General features: G+C 43.4%; 1 protein-coding gene across 1 annotated transcript in view; it reads right to left on the reverse strand.

Annotated features, from left to right (window-relative positions):
* LOC144822741 (uncharacterized) overlaps positions 1 to 21026 on the reverse strand; it is a 2085503-nt gene that overhangs the window by 1757462 nt on the left and 307015 nt on the right. Inside the window, exons 22-24 of the mRNA XM_078680596.1 lie at positions 20326 to 20486; positions 15505 to 15655; positions 7168 to 7308 (exon numbers count right to left, since the gene is read on the reverse strand). Coding sequence (XP_078536722.1) covers positions 7168 to 7308; positions 15505 to 15655; positions 20326 to 20486 — 453 coding nt within the window. The remainder of the gene's footprint in view (positions 1 to 7167; positions 7309 to 15504; positions 15656 to 20325; positions 20487 to 21026) is intronic.

Here is a 21026-nt window from a genome sequence, read left to right on the forward strand (position 1 = left end):
GAAGAGGGACGAGAGTCCTGTTCAAGACGATTCTTGTGAAAGGGATTGCCTGGATAATCTATAGTAGGAGTAAAAGGAGAGGGGATTGATGCCTCAAGGCATGTGACGGGTCCCGAGTGGAGAGGGGACGGAGTGCGAGTGCGAGTGGGCTGCCATTTTGAGGATATGTACTGGGCACTGGTCATTATGGATTACCCAACTACATGATGGCTTCACTGAAAGTAATGGTGTTTAGTATCAAACAACTTGGCTTAATAAATGTGTACTGATGCCAGTACCAGTTGTATTAGGACATTCACCAAGGGGCCCCCTGTAGCCCTACTAGTCACTTGGTGTGTTGGCTGACTGGTAAGGGAGATATTTCACTTTTAGAGGGCAGGAAAAATGGATGATCGGCAGGAGGTGTTCTCACCTCCTCTAGCAGGATGGCTATTGATTTAGCGTATCAAGGCCAGAGGCTTCAAAGCCTCCGTCGCCTTTGACATGCAACCCCAGCATTCCCCCAGAACTGGGAAAAGCGACCTCCTGCCATGGGGCCCATTTGGCACCAGAGCAGGTGGGAAATTAGATATCATGGAGGTGTGTATCATTCAGTGGCTCCTCACTTCCCTAAGGTGGGCTCCCTGAAGTGAGAAACCAGAGAAGAGTTTCACCATCTTGGTTTTTTCTGAAAGAGAGACTTCTGGGTTAGGGTTACGCCCACTCCCAACAGGAATTCGTCATATAGGGGGTCTAGTCACCCCAGCGGTAGTTAGCCTATTGGCTATTACCTTGTACTCCCCTAAACGCCCCAAAATTGAGTATTTAGGGATCCCCCCAACACCAGACTGACAGAACTACCTGGGAACAGAAGAAGGACAAAGAAGAGACAACACTCGAGAACCTAGGACATGCATAGAAACTGGCACTAAACCCTTCCTTGCTACCTGCTCCTTAATGATTGCACAGACCCTACTCGTACTGCGGCTGTGCATCCTCCCCAACACTTGGAGGACTGTCCAGCACTCCAATAACCATCTAGCATTTCCCTTGGGGTGGAGGAGCCATCCCCCTGTATCTGCAGGCACCAATCGCATCTGCCTTGTTCACTGTGTTGTTGGTCATCAGGCCCATGGAGGGAGCAACACTTCAGGAGATAGTTTCAGTGGGTCTAGGAGGTCAGCCCCGTCTCTCTGCCAAGTTTCAAGAAGCTAGACCCTCCAGGATCTCCCCAGCACCAATACCCTGAGTACCGGGGCACTTGAACCAGCCAAGACTTGTTTTTCTTCCAGCCTGGACACCACCACCTCGGAAGCCTTCCTGCACATTGTAGGACTTCGGGACCGACAAGATCCACTGCCAGAGTGGCCCTGCTGTGTTCTTTTTTTCTCCCCACTGCAGCTCTACCGACAACCGTGAAAGCCTCAAATGTAAGTGACCAGCCAGGTAAACACCTCTGCATCTGAGCTTCCAGCCCGGGTTCACGACTTCTGACTGTGTTTCCTTAGCCTAGGATAACCCCCAACCTACCTGAGTGCCCCTTTGGGATCAGCTGAACTTGTCCCCAAGTCCCCCATTGCAGCCTCTTTGTTTCAGTTCCTCTTGACTTTACCGGTGTAGCGCTCAAGGCTATCATGCGGATCTGCACCTTGGCACCCGGACACACCAGGGCAGGTCAAGTGAAGCTGTTGGTGTTACTTTGGACCTTGGCACCTTAGCACCTTAAGTGCGAAAAGGGCACCTCGGAATTCCCATGGAAAATACCGTTTTCCTGCCATATCTTAACATTGTAGCCGTCGAGGCTCATGCCTTAAAACCTTTATTGAGTTATTTTACTGTTTATTTCTAAAATCGATATCTTCAGATGTACTAAAGTTATTCTAAAGAGCTTGTTGTTGAAATTCATATAAAAATTCAATTTACTTTTATAAATTGATCTCAGATTTCGTAATGAGTGTGTGGACCATTTTTTGACTGTGTGTGTACAACAAATGCTTAACACTCCACTTTGATAGACCTACACTGCTTGACCAGACTACCACAAATAGAAGATTTGGTTTTATTAAGGTAAGCCCGATAAACCAATAAGGGTCATCTGGACTTTTTACATGGTGTGCCCTTACATCAGCATCACCACATAAAAAGCCAGGTTCCTACGAGGACGCAGTGAGGCTGCGATAAACAATGCGCCATCCACACCTCGCCTGCTCCAGGAACTCTGGTCTGCATCTACACCGTTGCAGAAATCCATGCCCTGAACCTCAGGCCCTGCAACAGGAACTGCTGGCGCAACTACCAATGATCCACGGTAGGACCTTTTTCTTGAAACATTGGGGCACCCACTGACACCACAACCAACCAACACGCCCATCGACCAGGGCACCTGCAATGGAAATACTCACCTGCATCCTCCTCAACACCCCCCCACTTTGCAAACACACCATATAAACTTGGAACCTTATAACCACCCTCACCTCGATGTCATCTTCCTCACCAAGATGTGGCTCAACCCCAAGTCTGCTCCCGACATTGCCTCAGGAACTCCCAACAGATACAAAAACGCACACCGGGACTGCATCAACAAACACAGAGTAGAAATTGCCATCATTCACAAAGAACACATCTACTGTACCACCACCACAGATGACCCCACCCCATCCATGGAGCATCTCAATTTCAAACTCCAAACGGACGGAAAATCCACCATCAGGTGCACCCTCACCTACGGACCACGCTCCAACTTCTGCAACGTCAATACCGATGTCATCGCCCGATCATCCTAGACTCCAGAGACAACATCTTCCTTGGAGAGCTGAACTTTCACCTTGATGCCTCAACGATGACAACAAAGCTAAACTACTCAAGAGCATGAACATCATCAGACTCACCCAACTCATCACCAACCCCAAGCACAACGTGGGTCACACGCTAGACCCTATCTTCACATCCAGCATCAGTCAAGTACAGTCATTGAACTCACCTGGATGGACCACGCCATCGACCACTTCTATAAAATCAGCCTGCTACTGCTGCTGGTGCAGAAAGCCAATGGGCAGATGCCGTCAACACATCCAGCGGGACACCACATCCAACCTGGACCAGGATGTCAGAAATTTCTCCTCCTGGATTAGAAACTGCACCGACAACGTCACCACCCATCAAGCCCAGCAGCTCAAGAGATTCACTAAACAGGCTAATTGGTACACCAAAGAACAAAGAGCAACAAAACACGACTGCAAGAGACTTGAAAGGAAATAGCCCACAAGCAAGGTCACCACAGACTGAACCACCTTCTAAACAGCCCTCAACCACTACCACCAGCTAGTCAGAGAAACAAAAAAGAAGGCCCACGCCGACTGCCTTGAGCCACCTCCAACTACAGTAATGAGCTCTTCAACATTGTCATAGAGTTCTCCAACTCCACATCCATGGAAAACAACATCACATCATCCCAAGAACTGTGTGAGACACTGACTGTAAGAAAGGAGAGAGTCCGCCTACAGTCATTCACCTTCAAGCCCAAGGACATAATCTGCAGCATCCCTCAAGGATCATCCCTCAGCCTCACACTGTTCAACATTTACATGACTGCCCTGGCCAACATCATCAGAGCCCATGAACTAAACATCATCTCCTATGCAGGCGACATCCAGCTCGTCCTCTCACTCTCAGAAGACCCCGCAGCCACTAGAACCAACTTCCACAGGTGCATGACAACTGTCGAAGCTCAAAACAGATGAAATAGAAGTGCTGATCTTTAGCAACATCACCACTCCTGGTGGCCCTCGGAACTTGCACCCTCACCCAAACCGACCGATCACGCTGGAAACCGGGGCATAATCCTGGAAACAGCAAACTATCCATAAAATCCCAGATCAACGCATTCTCCTTCGCCTGCTTTCCCCCTCTTTGCATGCTATGTAGAATCTTCAAATGGCTCTCCATCACCACCAGATGGACTGTCCCTCAAGCCCCAGTAACCAGCCGATTGGACTATGGCAATGCACTCTATGCTGGAATAATCCCATACATTATGCAGAGACTCCAGACCATACAGAACTCTGCTGCCAGACTCTCCAGGCAAACACATACTGAAAAATGCCAATTCAAGCTGCTGACCCACACCTACAAAGCCCCTGCACAACCAAGGTACAGCCTACATCAACAACCATATGAACTTCCACCAATCATCCAGACTACTGCGCTCTGCATCCCTTTCATTTGCCCACACGCCCTGCATAGGTCAATGCTACAGCTGAGAACAAGCCTTCTCCTACCTCGTGGCGAAAACCTGGAACAACCTTATCTTGCAACTCTGGACCTTGAATTCTCTCCTAGAACTCCAAAAGGCACTCAAGACCTGACTGTTCAACTGCTTCCATCGTGAACCAGCACAGCCCGCAACACCTGGATACCCTCCTGGGTGGTTAGTCGCACTCTGAAAATCCACTGAATGATTGATTGACTCACTTAGTTTCGTGGCCAAAAAATATGGTTTCCCCAGGGTCTTCAGAGGCTCGGGGAGCGGTGCAGTGTGACCTCTCCTCTAAAAAAATACACCGGGCTCCGGAGAATGGGATCCCTGAGGCCAAAATGGACAGTTGAAGGGGTCTGTGTGCCCTCTTCCCTCTGAAAAACACATCAGGACCCAGGGGATGGAGACCTCAGAACCAAAATCAGCCGAGGGAGTGGGGCCACATGCACCTCTCCTAAACAAGACACTGGGACCCAATGGATGGGGGGTAAGGTCTACGGAGCTGATAGTGGGCCAGAAAGGGGATCAGTGTGCTCCCCTAACCCTCATAAACAAGCCAGGCCCCGGGGAATGGGGTGCTACGTTGCAGTCGTAGCCTCCAGCCAAACACTTCATCCCATTAGCATCAGGACTTGAACATAGTGGACTACTTGACTTGGCTCCGACAAGGCTCTGCACCCAACCCATCACAAGCATCAAACCTAGTGTATACAATCTTTTGCCATACATAGGACAAACTTGACACAGGGATTAGCCTTCAGCCAGGCTCAGTACCCATCCCTCCACCAGCAGCCAACCCCTACCACAAACAGACTTTACTTACACAGTGGAGGTTGCCTGCAGAGCCTAGTGCCGCACCAATCCCTGCTTTGAACATACAATAGAGGTTAGGCAGTGAGCTTACCCTGTGGCAGACAGGCTGTAAGGCTTTACCAGTACCCAGGCCCTGCACCCAGCCTCTATGATCACCTAACACCCTACTTTCTCAGCCTTCAGCTCTTCACAGTAAAGATTGACCAAAGGGTCTATTTCTGAATGATGTTCAGTGGCCAGCTCTCCACAACTGCCCTACACTCACTCCACCCATTTGTTGGGTGAATGGAAGTCAGTGACATCCATCAAAAGTGCTTCACTTCTGAAATACCCAATTTCTTTTGCATCTTTTGAAAGTCCAGCTATTGATGAAGGTTGTTGTATTACTCCTCGTTCACAAAGCATTTAGCACACTGTCAGAATCATTGGTTGATCTTATCGGTAATTTCATCAACATGGTTATTTAATAAATATATTGAGTGATGTCATCAATGATGTCATTTAAGATGTCATGAGTGATGTAATATGTGAGGTCATAAATAGTGCATGATGGTTAAACGAGACATGGTTCATGTAAGAAATTGGATTATTATTTTGGGTGAGTGACTACCTATATTAAGTAATGATCACAACCCTTGATAGGGTGAACCGTCAAAGTCACTAAATTAACCTGGTAACTATGGCACATAGCAGACAGGTTTAACTTTGGGCAATGTGTAAAGTATTTATGCAGTACTAAAACAGTAGTAAAGTAAAAATGCCAAACAATAAAAATCCCAAACTAATTTAGAAGAAGTTGAGTAACATTTAATAAACCAAATGACACCAAAATGACAAAAATCCAGTATGGGTACCGGTGATATCAACTTTTTGAGTTTTCAGTAAGAATAGCACTAAGAAGCATAAAGTGCCAATGAGAGTTAATGGTCATGGTAGACCAGATCCTAGGCACTATGTGATGCAGACTGTGATTGAGCATGGGTCAGACACACCAACCAAATATTACCTTCTGAATTTGATCCTTTTCGTTTTAATACACAACAGAAGTAGCCCCCTTCCCCAAAATAACATAGTCAGCCACAGGGAATGGAGTACCCAGGGCTTTTTAAAGGCTCTGGGAGGGTGCTGCATGCTTCCTCTCCTACGTATGTAGTTGGCCCCAGAGATGGGGTTCCTGGGGCCTTTTATAGGCTCAGTGGGTGCTGCACACCCCCGACCCCATAAAAAAATATTGGCCCGGTAGATGAGGTCCGTAGAGACTTACAATGGCTCGGGCCGCATGCCGCCTTCGCAAAATTAATATTAATGCCCACCTCCAGGGCCCTAGCTCACTCTGCAGTGGGGGCGTTGTTTTAAAAAAAGGGTGGGCCATTCTGTTTTTATTTTCCCACAGAGTCACGGATCCTTTGTAAATTCAGTGTAAACTATTTGTTTGAGCCCCAGGGCAGCTCCGGTGACCCCCACCCCTTCTTTCCAATGGGGTCAGGCTATCCCTACGTTGCCTTATATATTTTTTTGCTAACGTTTTATTTAGGACAGAGGACTGAGTCCCTTAATCATATAATGACTGCCACAACATCGTTCTTGAGGTTGTGGCAGCCAATCAGATATCATCATGTGATCTGTCCGATCTGCGTGGGATCTGCCTTCCTACAGAGACATACATGTTTAACCTTAATTTCTCAAAAACTGCTGAATGCATTTACAGGAAATCACAAAACGTGTGCTTTCTGAGCCACAATCTGGCTTTCTGCAGAATTTCGAGCAATATTCGTTCAGCCGCATTTGTGGTATCGCTGTGCAGTTTTCCTATGGGAAACTGCATAGGTAAAATGCATTTTGGGACACCCCTCAACTCGTGCCTTAAGGTAACTCTAACTTGCGCCCCCGTCATACACTGGTAATTACTCTCATGACATCTTTGATAATATCATTCATATCAATGTAACTTTAGCAGTACAATTATTGAGGCTAATAACTGGTGTCCAACTCAATGAAACTGCTTTTATTGAGTTTGAAGATAAGAGAGATGTTGGTTTAGCAGGTGCAGTAACAGACTGACCTTTCTTACATCTCAGGTGTTGCAGTTACCACTACAATCGAGGACCACATGGACTTACCTGGTCTATGAGGTATTTCGTGAAGGTCCACATCCATTTGAATGCGTACGCGCTGAGAACCTGCTTGATAGGCGTAAAGTCTACCTGAATCCACCCGAGGTTCTGATTATCAGGAAGATTCCGTAAGCTGTCTCGTGCCACCTGAGTAAATGAAACAGTTATCAATAGTAATTGAAACTGACAACAATTTCTTTATGAAACAAACCATGAAATAGCATGCAAAGCACAGGTCCTGATGTAGCACAGGATTTTACCCATTCTCTTGTCTCGGCCTATTGAGAAATAACATTTGTTTCACTAATGTAAAGGCTGATTAAGAAACATGTATGTAAACATTAGGAATCTACCAGGCATGGAGCAGTTTACATAAGCATACAGAGGTGGATTGATGTAGGATCATGGACGACAAGGGAGCGATGAGAGGAGCGACTTCTTTGGTGGTAGCCCGGGGACCCGAGATGATGCACCTAGCATGTGCATGGATTTTGGGAATGTTCCCTTCCAATTCCCACCTTGTAAACACATTTTCTCCAGCCTTTCTTTGAAGTGGACATAGGAGTGTTTTCAGAGTTTGAATGACCATGCAAAAGTTAGTGATTTGCCCTACGTTTGTGGGTATTGCATCCATTTTGCATGGGTATTACCCATACCCCTCACCGCTCCCCTTCGCCATCTCAGCATTAAACCTATAACTGCTGAAAATGCATTGTTCTAGCAAAATTGCCTCAGTCATATATTCATTCTGAAGTAATCTCACGGATTGTTCCAGTCCATAGATTAGAACATGTGGTCTTTAGGCAGACATTAAGATGCAGTCTGGCAGACACAAGTGACTAATAAACCTTTGGTCAGAATATAAAACAAGAGATTTTGAGCTTGTTCTATGCATTATTGGAAGTCTATTTTCAGTATCATCACTTCCTGTTTACTACCGAAAAGGCAGATCCACTCCATCCTGCGGGATCTAAGTGCAGTCAGTATCTTGATGAACCGGACCCTCAGCCGCCAGCACCCGGCTGCTCCTCTGCTGAGTCAAGTGGCGGGAGAAGACAGTGTGAACGAGGCGGTGCAGGGGAGCAGCACTCATCCTTCTGCGATGGACAGCCCCTTCCTTTTGAGTCCACCAGCCTCTCTCTGGAGGGCTTGATGCAACTGATGTGACAGCCATCAGGGTCAACGCCACAGCAGAGTTTGGTTACAAGTGCTTCTTGGTGGACTCAAGGGTACACAGACAAAATATCGAAAATAAAATATCGATATGCAATAATATCGATGTTTTAATATCGATGGTACAGTATATCGATGTGCCATAATATCGACAGACAGAATATCGAGATTAAGGTATGTATGTTAGTAATATCGAAATGTTGTTGTTTAGTGTTATGTATTTTATTTTGTTGTTTATATGTTTGCTAAATATGTTTAGAAATGTATGTTTGAAAATTAGTCATTTTGTTAACATTTTGCGTTTTAGTATTAGAGCGGGTTGTGGGTTTATAGGGGAATAGGGTGGGAAGTAATTTAATGTAATAATAATTAATTAATTAATATATGTTTGTACATATTTTTAATTAATAATTAATTGGTAATTAATTATTATTAATTAGTTAATTAATTAATATAATTTTGTACATATTTTTCATTAATAATTAATTGGTAATTAATTAATATTAATTAGTTAATTAATTAACATAAATTTGTACATATTTTTATTTAATAATTAATTGGTAATTAATTAATATTAATTAGTTAATTAATTAATATAATTTTGTACATATTTTTAATTAATAATTAATTGGGAATTAATTATTATTAATTAGTTAATTACATTAATTAGATTAATTTTTTAATATATATAATTATTTTTATTGTTAATTAATTATTTGGGAAAAATTAATATTAATTAGTAAATTAAATTAATTATAGCTAATGTGCTAATATATTTACTTTATTGTTATTGTTACTTAATAATTAATTGGTAATTAAATAATGTTAATTAATTTTGGGTAAAGGAGTATTTTTAGCGTTCAGGGTCAGTTTTCAGTTCTTCGGTAAAGGGGTATTTTTAGGGTTCAGGGTCAGTTTTCAGTTTTTGGGTAAAGGGGTATTTTTAGGGTTCAGGGTCAGTTTTCAGTTCTTGGGTAAAGGGATATTTTTGGGGTTCAGGGTCAGTTTTCAGTTTTTGGGTAAAGGGGTATTTTTAGGGTTCAGGGTCAGTTTTCAGTTCTTCGGTAAAGGGGTATTTTTAGGGTTCAGGGTCAGTTTTCAGTTTTTGGGTAAAGGGGTATTTTTAGGGTTCAGGGTCAGTTTTCAGTTCTTGGGTAAAGGGATATTTTTGGGGTTCAGGGTCAGTTTTCAGTTTTTGGGTAAAGGGGTATTTTTAGGGTTCAGGGTCAGTTTTCAGTTTTTGGGTAAAGGGGTATTTTTAGGGTTCAGGGTCAGTTTTCAGTTTTTGGGTAAAGGGGTATTTTTAGGGTTCAGGGTCAGTTTTCTGTTTTTGGATAAAGGGGTATTTTTAGGGTTCAGGGTCAGTTTTCAGTTCTTGGGTAAAGGGGTATTTATAGGGTTCAGGGTCAGTTTTCAGTTTTTGGGTAAAGGGGTATTTTTAGGGTTCAGGGACAGTTTTGGGTTTTTGGGGTACAGGGGTATTTTTAGGGTTCAGGGTCAGTTTTGGGTTTTTGGGGTACAGGCGTAAAGGGTAAAAATAAAATAAATTTAAATTTAATTTAAATCAATTAAATGAAATTAAAAGAAATAAAATTACATTAAATTATTACATTTTTAATTTATTTTAAATGTATATGTATTACTTTTAATTATTTAATTATGTTTTAATGTTTTTATTAATATTTGTTAAATTATATGTATTTTAACATTATTTTTACATTATTATTAATACATTTAAAAAAACGATTTTTTTAATTTCGATATTTTTGTACTTACCTTTATGAAGATAGGATCCCGATATTATTGTCCTCGATATTTTTGCTCCGATATTTTTGTACGTCGATATTGTGAATCTCGATATTTTGTCAGACATTCGGACTCAAGTGCACAGCAATTCAAAGAATTAGAGAGAGCAGGTCCTGTCCCTCTGGAGTTAACCAATGATAGTTGACGGTATATCCATTAACTCTTTCAGCTTTCTGGTGCAAGTATATTATATAAGTCTTAAACACCATAACTGTAGCACTGAAAGTAATAAAGATAACTGTGCTTCATGTTGGTCCTTTCACACGCCAATTCCTTTTTTTCTTAATAGAGATTATGTATCACATATTAATACTGTTATGGAGAATTTTAAGTGTGGAATTCATAAAAAAAAATTCAAGTGAAAGAAAGGGCCCTAAAGGCTCGGTGTCACACTGAATTGTTTATTTACTTTGATTGTAAACACGTGGTTGGTGAGACAGTGCATTCCTGATCGGTGTGTAAGGCCCACAGCCCCACAATTAAAGTAGCCTGCAAGCTGTAGCTGTAGGCGGTGCTACTCCTAATTGTTTCTCAAAATGTACAACATGATTAAGAAACTAGAGAACAATGAAAGCTAAAGAGAAATCAATAAATAATAAATGCATCAGATATGTGTAAAATTAATCTGCTTTGTATATTAAAACTATTTTGTTATCCCATATTGCGTGGATTACCACACTTCTGTTTTAAAACCGAAGTGATTGCATTCCATCTTACAGGCTTATAAAAATATAGAATCTTGCATTGTGATTTCAATTGCCATCTTGGACTGGTCTCACAAACATGCCCAGGAGTCTGATGAGAAATGTATGCAAGTCACATAATTCCAGGAATACCCCCAACACAGCAATATATGGTCCTCTAAACTGTCCACAGTATTCAGGAGCAAAAACGGAACATGCTTCTTTGTTTTCCAAATGTCTCTACATAGAGAAACAGTTCTTTGTCTTAGGAAAAGGCTTCTGTACTTCGTGAAAATATGGCATGAATTATAAGGTATACTTACTTTTTTTAGGACTCATGTAATAAAAAAATGGTCTAATAGAAATGTTGGTAAACACACAAAATAACACTTTGTGCACCTCAAATTATTCTAATGTCTACCACCTTACCTAACCCCTCCCCCTGGTAACACCCATTTTCTGCCAGCATAAATACCCACTGATCAGGGAATCCCTGATGACAAAACCTGAGCATCTAAGAAAAGCTTAAGAACACAAAATGTTTTGTGACTCAGAACACAAGGAACTTTCTTACAGAATCAAGAGCTATCCAGTTGAAAGAAATGCGTATGCAGCAGGCTCACCCGGTTTATTCAGGGCCTGTGTTCTGTCACTCGGAAGTATGCTGGAGTGTGTCCACTTGGCGGGACATCACACCATTCTGGCATGTTGTAAAGAACTGTAATTTCTCCCTCTCCTCTCGCCCTCAATTCTCCACTATGTCGTTGAATGAGACAATAAATACCATCATCTCAGCGCAATTAAATTATTGTGTTAGACTTGGCATCTTTTGGCGTGTTTCCCCTGAGTTTTTGCTTTCTGACCTCCCAGTTTTGAGTCTGTTTTTGCAGGCGTAGTGTTTCAGCACACTTTTCTCACTGCTGATCAGTGGTAACGTGCAAGTGCTCCTGTGGGAAAGTGTGTTATGGAAAGGCGTTTCCATGATTAGATATTTGATTTACTTGTTAGTCCCTAGTAAAGTGCACTGAGTGTACCAGGTCCTGTGAATCAAATGCTACCAGTGGGTCTGCAGCACAGTTTGTGCCACCCACGTGAGTAGCCCTGAAAAGGTAACTCAGACCCGCCATTGCAGAGTCTGCGCGAAGTTTGTAACTGCCATGTCGACTTGCAATTTCTGAGTAGCTATACGCTAAGTCTGTGAAGCGACAACTCTAACCAAGATAGTATTACATGTGATACAGCGAGATTGCGTTGTTGGACTATTGTATCTACCTCAGTCGAATAGGAACTATATCTTCCTTTCTTTTTGTTTCCCACTGATGTATATTATTGTGTATTATTGTATGATTATGAGTTTTATCAAAATGTATTATGTAATGTGTTTTAAATGTATATCTGAATAAATTCGCATACTTTTTATGAAGTCATTATAATTTTTACAATTCCCTCTTTGCTCCTCTTTGAAGTTAATGTAGTGTTTGTGATTGTGCACTTTGTGATATAATTGCCCAAAGGGGAAATTTTGTTTTGACATTTGGCCCTAGTCTACCAAAATACCAATTTCTGCTGGTAGCAGTGCCGGACTGGGAACCCAAAGCAGCCCTGGCAATTTTGTCAGACCAGCCCCTGGGAGGGGGAGGGGGGATGGGCAGGTACAACACTCACAGACCCACTCAGGCACTCTCACATCCTCTCTGCTTTTGTTTCTGAGGGCCTATATTACAGCACCACTGCAAAACTGTTACCCAGTAACAAAACCGGACCCCACCCTTCCAGCCTCCCAGGGAAAAGCGCAACGACTTATACGGCTGAAAGGCAGGTTCCATGCAGGCATCTTCACCAATATTTCAATGTATTAGCTTTTGAGCACGGTTTTGCCGTTTCTGGGCTCTGAGCTACAGGATCAAATCACATGGGCTGCATTTATTAACCTTTTGCTGTATTCCCATACCTGCACTGTGCTTTAAATAGGGTGGTGACTAGGGTGGTGTTAGCAGCAGTATCACAGACCTGCCAACAACAACAACAACAAAAAACATTCCATCTGTAAGGAGGGGCTGAGGCATTGGAGGGGTCGGGCTTGGATGGGGTTCTGCGTCATGTCGTTAAGTACCTGAGATTCAATTTTGCCCCATCTAAACCCCTCTGCCTAAAGAAAACTAGCTGAGGCTGGTGCCACTGTCCTGTGGTATTTTTATTTTATTTATTTAGTGGATTTCTAGAGCGCATGGCTGCCCGTAAGCGTCCCAGCGCTGACAGAAAATCTGAAAGGGTCTGCGGGAGCAAAGAAGATTAAGGGAACAGCCAGGTCTTCAAAGACTTACGAAAGGGCAGCAGGTTGGGTTGGGCACGAAGGTCCAATGGAAGAGCATTCCACATCTTGGATGCATGTAGGGAAAACCGCCGACCTCCAGAACGTGTTTTCTTGATCCTGGGAATTTGGGCAAGGTGTGTGTGAGAGGATCGGAGTGTTCTAGTCGTGGTGTAGGGAACAACCAGGTCCTTAAGGATAGGTGGGGCTTTTCCATGGAGGATTTTGTGAGTTAGGCACAGAGTTTTAAATTGTACCCTTTGCTCCACGGGCAATCAATGAAGTGCTCTAATCGCAGGTCTAGCTGAGCAACTATTTTTGGTGCCCGTAAGGATCCGAGCGGCGGCATTTTGCACAACCTGCAGCCTGGCTGTGACTTTCTTTGGTGCACCAACATATAGGGCATTTCCATAATCCAGTCTAGAAAGGATTAGGGCTTGTAAGAGGAGTTTTCTTGACTGGAAAGGAAGCAGAGGGAGAATCTTCTGAGTAGTACGTAGTAGGCCAAAGCAGATTCCCACCGTTTTCTTTGCCTGGGTATTTAGAGTGAGTTTATTGTCTAACCAGATCCCCAAACTTTTGATGTCCGTTTTGGGGATTGGAGGAGGGCCCATACACGGGGGCCAAAGAGACTCCGGATGAAAATGGGACTGGTTGCCCATCACCATTATCTCCGTTTTTCCCCATTGAGTTTTAGATGAGAGGAGTTCATCCAGCTCACGATGTCTTTCAGGCATGAGTGTAAATCGATAGCAGGATTGCCTTGCCGACTGAGGGAGACAACTAACTGAGTGTCATCCGCGTAGGTCAGAAGTTTGATACCATACGGGATAACAATTTTTTCAAGAGGCGACATATACACGTTGAAGAGCGTTGGGCTCAATGATGAGCCCTGTGGCACTCCGCAACGTATCGGGGTCTCTGTAGAGATAAAGTCGCCTTCTGCTACCTGAAAAGAGAGGTTATGGAGATAGGATTTGAGCCAAGAAAGGGCAGTCCCAGAAATACCAAGGTCTTCCAGCCGTTTTTCCAGGATGATGTGGTTGACGGTGTCAACCACATCACTTAATGGACATTGTCTGTTTAAAGCGGTGAGAGACGAGCAGGAAATTCACTTTTTACTGTGGTTTTCAGCGTACCTTTCCTGCCACCGTGTGATATCGGTTCCTCACTAGGTGACCATGTGAAGTGAGCCGATATTGTGTGACACACAATGGCACAGTGTGAGTTGCCAGGTCTTTCGTGAAGCAGAAATACGGTTACATCCTGGCACTTTCCCAATCTCAACCCTCAAGGAGAATCAGTGGGTACGTGCTGCACAAACTTCAGGAAAATTCAGGCGGTAAGTACAAGGTCTCACCTATTGGGCTCCATCTATGCAACCTTCAGTAGAAGTCAGGAGGTAAGTACAAGTTCTCACCCACCAGGCCGCTTACTGTGCAACCTTCAGAATAATTCAGGCAGTAAGTAGGTCTCATCCATTAGGCCCCTTACCGCAGAACCTTTAGGAAGAGTTAGGCAGTAAGTACAAGGTCTCACCCTCCAGCCCCCTTACTGCACAACCTTTTGGACGACTCAGGAGGTAAGTGCAAAGTCTTGGCCACTGGGCTTCTTACCATGCAACCTTCAGGAAGACTCAGGAGGTAAGTACAATTTCACACCCATCTGACTGCTTATCGCGCAACCTTCAGCAAGAGTCAGGAATTCAGTACAAGGTCTTATCCACTGGACCCTACTGCGCAACCTACAGACCAGCGAATTATTGGCAAAGAGTAACGGAGATGCTTTAACAAGGAAGATGTAACAGTCAGTACTGGTAATAATAAAGGGAATCACAGATCGTCACAGTGGAGTTTCAATGGTGAAACAAGTAGAGGATAGAGGGTTGGGATGGGAGTTGTTGCAGGCCAGACTACCAAGGGAGAGCGAGAAGAGTAGAATTTCAGTCTTATTTGGCTTTCGTGCAAAAAAGTTAGCTGACATCCACCTTTGGATTTTAGTGAAGCAGGACATGAGAATGTCCATGTCTGTAATAGGTTGCGCTTTTGACGTACAGTTGGGTGTCATCTGCATGTTTATGGAAGACATGGAATAAATGTCCAAACATATGTATATGGTATCAACAGTAAACAAAAATCTTTATTGGTGCCTCCCTCTTGTAAGCTTAAAAAAAATGAGAGCCTATGCGCAGCTCTTCAAATTGGTTGGACTGTGTCAACTTCAAAACCACTCTTCTCTATAGTTAGTCCTATATACTTTTTACTTCTCAACATGTATCATGGGACGAAAGCTCTAAGAATTCTAATGGTAAACATGTCAGTGATGTAAAAAAATATTCAAAAAGAAAAGATGCTTAACAGCAACCAATACCCTGTATGCTGATATCTCCACATCAAAGTCCTCGAGCAAGGGCCCGTCCAAAGCTTCCCCGCCAGCATCCTTCGCCTGGATAAAAGCCCTCTCAGCCTCGACCAGTAGCTTGCTGTGAGACCTCAGATGGCTGCTCTGTGGGCTCTGGGAGCTGAAATACCAATGACTGAGAGGTGAGTGCAAAGCAAGAAACATTTAGCAGACGCACAATATAAAAAGACATTCATTTCATAAGAAGAGATAAGTAATTTCATGGATATGATAAATGCATGTGATATATTTTTCCCAAATTGCAGTATTTCAACAAAAGTGAATTGCTCAGATTAAACATAGTGTATATATTTGTCTCTGATATAGTGTCCTCAGGTTGAATACACATGATGGTGGGAATGAACCCCAATCCCGAGTCATGATGTGTGAGGATAATGTCAGTCCACTGAAAGCAGTGAATGCTTCTTAATCACTACATGTAGCACTCAGAGGCTGTGGAGGCATCACTCCATAACTTCATAGCACACCTCTAGCACAGGAAAGAGTGTCACTAAAGACCAGACAGCCTCACAACTAAAGACAACTGGTATTTCATGCAGTGTGACGTTTCCAGGCAGCTCCAGCCACACTGCTTCACCAGGCCCTAGAACATACACTTGTGGACCAGCTTTGCACCCCCTGAGGCATCTATCGCTGGGTAGCAGGCCCTTTGGTCGACTTAAAAGAAGGCCCTTCCAGAAACCAGGTTCATGAATTTGACATGTAATATCTTAAGAGATGATCTTTCTGTTAGCCCATTGTCGTAGAAGAACATTCTAGAGGGATATGTGCTCTGCTAACTACTGAGGCATCAAACATGTATAGTTTGTATAGGGGCTCTTGACTCAGCCTGCAAACATTTCATAACATACTTTACTATCATCTAGGCCTTTTTGGCTTGTGAAAACAGTGCTTCATTTAAGTCGGTGGTTTCCGGTGCTCGGCACCGGCACTTAATTGTCAACACCGGGGCTTATGACAGCCTGCCACAAGGTGGCACTGTCTGGCTAATTTCGAGATTACTGTAGTGAGCCACCCGGCCACTACCATACTTTGTATCGCATTCAACTCCCTGGGCTGGGCTCGGACCGGGGAGTATTTAATAAAGGGTGACGTCAGCGCATGTGGCTGACAGCACAAACAGAGCATCTGTGCAGACGTCCCTTATTGCTGCTCTGCCGTTAGTAGTTAGGCCTACCCCCTCCCATTCCCTAGAAGACGGTTGCAGCCCCGACCGCAGGTCCCAGGGAATGCCCGTGGGTGTCACCCTAGGTCTCAAGTGCACCCGCATACCTGGAATATCACAATTACCACAACAGTTAATTTTTTTTCAATATATATTCAAAATAACTGTTACCTGCCGCCCAAGCCAAGCATAGCTTTGAGGGCCTGTAATAGTTTGAATTGTCACACTTGTAGGAGTAAGATGGTTAGGAGTTGTGTTCGTACTATCATTGGCAGCAAGACAGGAACAATGTGGTGCAAGCTGCAGTGGCATCCTGAAGAGAACCCTGGCACTTATTATAAATTACGCACTGTGTGAAACAGTCACACAAATGTACACAGCTGTGGAATGTATGTTTTAGTAAACCTCCCATTACCTACCATAATGAGTCTATCATGCTCTTGATCCAACCAAAACATAATAAAAACATCTGACACTGCTACCCCTTTTACAAGTGAACATGTTAGCAGTAAAGGTTGGTTAATGTGTATACTACCTGCATCCCCTGTGCGAAAAGACAAGCAATATGTCTAGATTTACGTGGGGGGTGGAGCACCAAGTGCTAAAACAATAGAATCCCCTTGCCCACCCTTTGTTGAGGCTTTCCACTTCTTTTAAAACACTCCAACCCCATTCATCCCTTTCCTCTCTTCTTTGCTTGTTTGGCCATTCAGAAACGAGTTTCTCATCTAATCCCTAAAGACCCACTCAGCTCGGTCTGGCAAAAAAAGACCACATTTTATATTTTCTTTTTTTTCTTGCCTATATATGCATTTTGTCGAACTGGAAAAATTGTGAAATGAACGGATAATTGACATTGATCTTAGATTTTTTTGTAACTTTGGTCAGAGTGATTACTACTTATTAGCGGTGTTGTGTAGCATCAGACACGTAGCTACTCGTGAAAGAGCTTTTCTGGTGTCTCCCCCATCTCAGCAGCCTGAGCACATGAAATCTACACAGGTAACAATCTACTGCTAAACTAAACTGAGTCCGGGAAGCTTGTACTTGCAGCTCGCAGGCCTCAAGCCTATACTGTATTATTCTCTCAGTCACATCATGTTACTTTCACCAAAGCAGCTGGAGGTTTCTCGTGTAGGAAGCAATTATTCTGAAAACTGTCAAAGTGTCATTTTCCAATAATTCATTTTTTAAAGTCATGTTACAGCCTTGACACTTATCTGCAGCCGGGGCTCAGCTGCTATAAAAAGGAGACTTGGAATAAAAGGCGGGGCAGACCAGCTTGTATGCAATTAAAAGTGCTGACCTTGTATGCAATTAAAAGTGCTGACCTTGTATGGAATTAAAAGTGCTGGCCTTGCATGGAATTAAAAGTGCTGGCCTTGCCTGGAATTAAAAGAGTTGACCTTGCTGGCTATTTCTGAGTCATTGTCAGAGGCTGTGTCCTACTCAGTGGGATGGGCCAGGTATCAAGTAATGCAAAAGTGGAACAGAAGTTTCAGTGACTCCTTTACTGTAGGTCTTAGATTAGCCTGAAAGGGTCTTTTATACAAGAGAATTTATGATTATAAACTGCATTTTCACAGTAGAAGGAATTGTGGGAGGGATTTTGTGATACAAATACAGCCGTCAACCAAGGAACATTTGCCCCTTCTGCAGACCTTTTACTGTCATACGTACGTGGTTGGATGGCCACCTGGGTGATCCCAGGGTAAGGGGGCAAGGAGGTGGCACTTTGGATTGGTGTAAACATAGTTGATAGCTTTGTGGGTATTACCTCATTTCAGGGGTTAGAAATATCGGGGTAGATGTGGAGGGTGGGCCTGAAAGAGCCCATATTTGTAGAGGTGTTACGCAGTCAAGTGCTGATTTAAACCGACTTGGAACTAATCGCATGGCCCTTCAGTGCACTGCGGCTGGTGGGCGCATGGACAGTCCTCACAAGAGATGCATCTGACTCTTCACTTACACCATGGTTCACAGTGAATAGTGAGGAGTGGATGCATCTGGGTGCACCACTGGGTTGTTGAACAGGACCGGTCCTGTATGACTATGGATCATCATGAAAGCTACAGTTATCTGCCCTTTCACAGAGTCACAAGAGCTACAACAAACCCTTTCTCACTGGCTCCATAGTCTTGTGTGGGGGTATATGGCATACAGTGCATTAATGAAGTATTCAATCACAGAATTTACATGCGTCTCCAAACGGAGATCTTGGCCTACTACATAACGTAACCTACCGCTTTCCCATCATACGAGAAGTGAAGAGGATTCAGCAGGAAGGCCTGAAAAATAGCAGCTCTGCCCACATCTGTTACGGCTAAAGGCATTAAAGCCTTTCCATTGGACCCACCAATACTATTTCAAATCACAGAGAGGGGTGGTGCCCTTGAAAGCCATTAATGCATTAAGTTATTGCCTACCTTAGATTCCATGATAAAGAAGAGCACTCAAAATCTTTCTTTTGGGATTTAAAATACACATTACACTGTATTGAAATTAGTGGTGAATCTTAGGGGATCTCGATCAATAGATTGATTCCAAAGATATATTTTTCAAAGGTGTGTCAAATTGTTTCAAGACATCCCTCTAAAAGCCCTCTGGAACAAAGCTCTTCTCTAAGATAGGCAGAGTGTAGATGTACTGTTTTAAAAAGTTGAATGGCAAAGCATTATTTGAATTTGTGAAATTTTGCACCACTACAGCATTCCTGAGTTCCACATAAATATATATTTATGCCATGGTAGTGAAAGTAAACCTGGCCAAAAAATAAGTTATTTCAAGCAACTCTACTAATAAACACATATCTACAAATGTATTGCTACAGTGCAAAGGTAAAATTCTAGTTTATTTACACAATAGAGAGAAACTGCCATGAGAAACTAAAGTTTACTGCCTCACAGAATGCAAGTAACAGTTACTTTATGCATGAAAATAACTCTACTAATAGTCACAAGGCATCTTCAATAGGATTTTACCTAATGAGCCCAAATGTCCACGGACTCGATAATTCTCGCTTCGGTGCCTACTCGAATCACGGGTTCACACTCTGCAACTCTGGGCAATAGCTTGCTTAATCTCCACTACGGCCCCCCCCCCCCCGTGGCGGGATGCCTGGCTTTCACCTTGGGGATGCCCAGTAGGGGTTATCTCACAGGGAAAAGCCAGGACGGGTTCCCAAAGCAAGCGCCTTGAGACCTTGCAGTGATAAGGCGCTATATAAGAACCTTTGACATGACATGACATGACATGACATGACCTTTGTGCATAAATGCAACCCCTAACACTGCAGTCTATAAAAATAAATGCACATGAAAAAATACCACAGCATAACCGATATAGAGTAGAGAAGGGGATCAGGACCCACCAGAGGCTTCTCTCCTTATGAGTCATGGCCCCTTCCCACACTCCTCAATCATGGGGAGGAGGCCGGGAGGGAGCAAGTAAGAGAGAGAGAGTGTAGTTGTATATATGGTTGTGTCGTATCACCTACTCTAAATGTGGGAGCTTCTAAAGTAATATCTGCAAGAATTCCACACAGCCCTTTACACAGTAGAGCAGTTCACTGTCAAAAGATGAGCATTATTCCTTTACATACATACCTCTCGATTGAGGTTTCCGTCGCTTGTGCAGGAGAGTCTTTGGGTGTCAACAACCCACTGGCTCCTTTAACGTTGGATTGCCCATGCAGGAAAGCCACAAATGTTGCATTTATATCTTGCTTCCACAAGAAAGTGTAACTTCCAAAAACGTCTAATGTCGCCTAAAGGAGGAAAAACAATAATCATGAAACCAAGAAAAATGTCTGGCACAAATGACCTCAAATGGCAGTGTGGGAACATAGGGCCAGATGTGCAAACCCATTTTGTGGATATGAACTTTGAGATTCACAAAATGGCGATTTGTGATGTACTAAATCCACTTTGTGATTTGGTAAAACCATTCTGAAAAATCACAAATTGGGTTTAGCGAATGATTCCAAATCACAATGTGCAAGGGGAGCACCCGCTTCTAATTGTGAATCGTAATACCATGTATCAATGGTTAGTTCAACGCAACTGCAGTTACACGCCATTGAAAAGCTAATGACTCTTCCAGAGATTGGCAAACCATTCTCGAATAGGAAGCTGTCCCTGCAGGATAGCTTCCCATTTCGGCATTGTGTAGATGGACCTCAGAAAGAGATGTCAGTGGTCCGGTGCATCAGCACCTGCTCCTCCAATGTATTGTTAAATGAGAAACATGTTTTTTTTAAAGCGACACTGATTCCCTTAAGGAACATGGGCTGTTTTAAAAGAAGAGG

This window comes from Lissotriton helveticus, chromosome 3_1, assembly GCF_964261635.1.
Source record: "Lissotriton helveticus chromosome 3_1, aLisHel1.1, whole genome shotgun sequence".
NCBI lineage: Eukaryota > Metazoa > Chordata > Amphibia > Caudata > Salamandridae > Lissotriton > Lissotriton helveticus.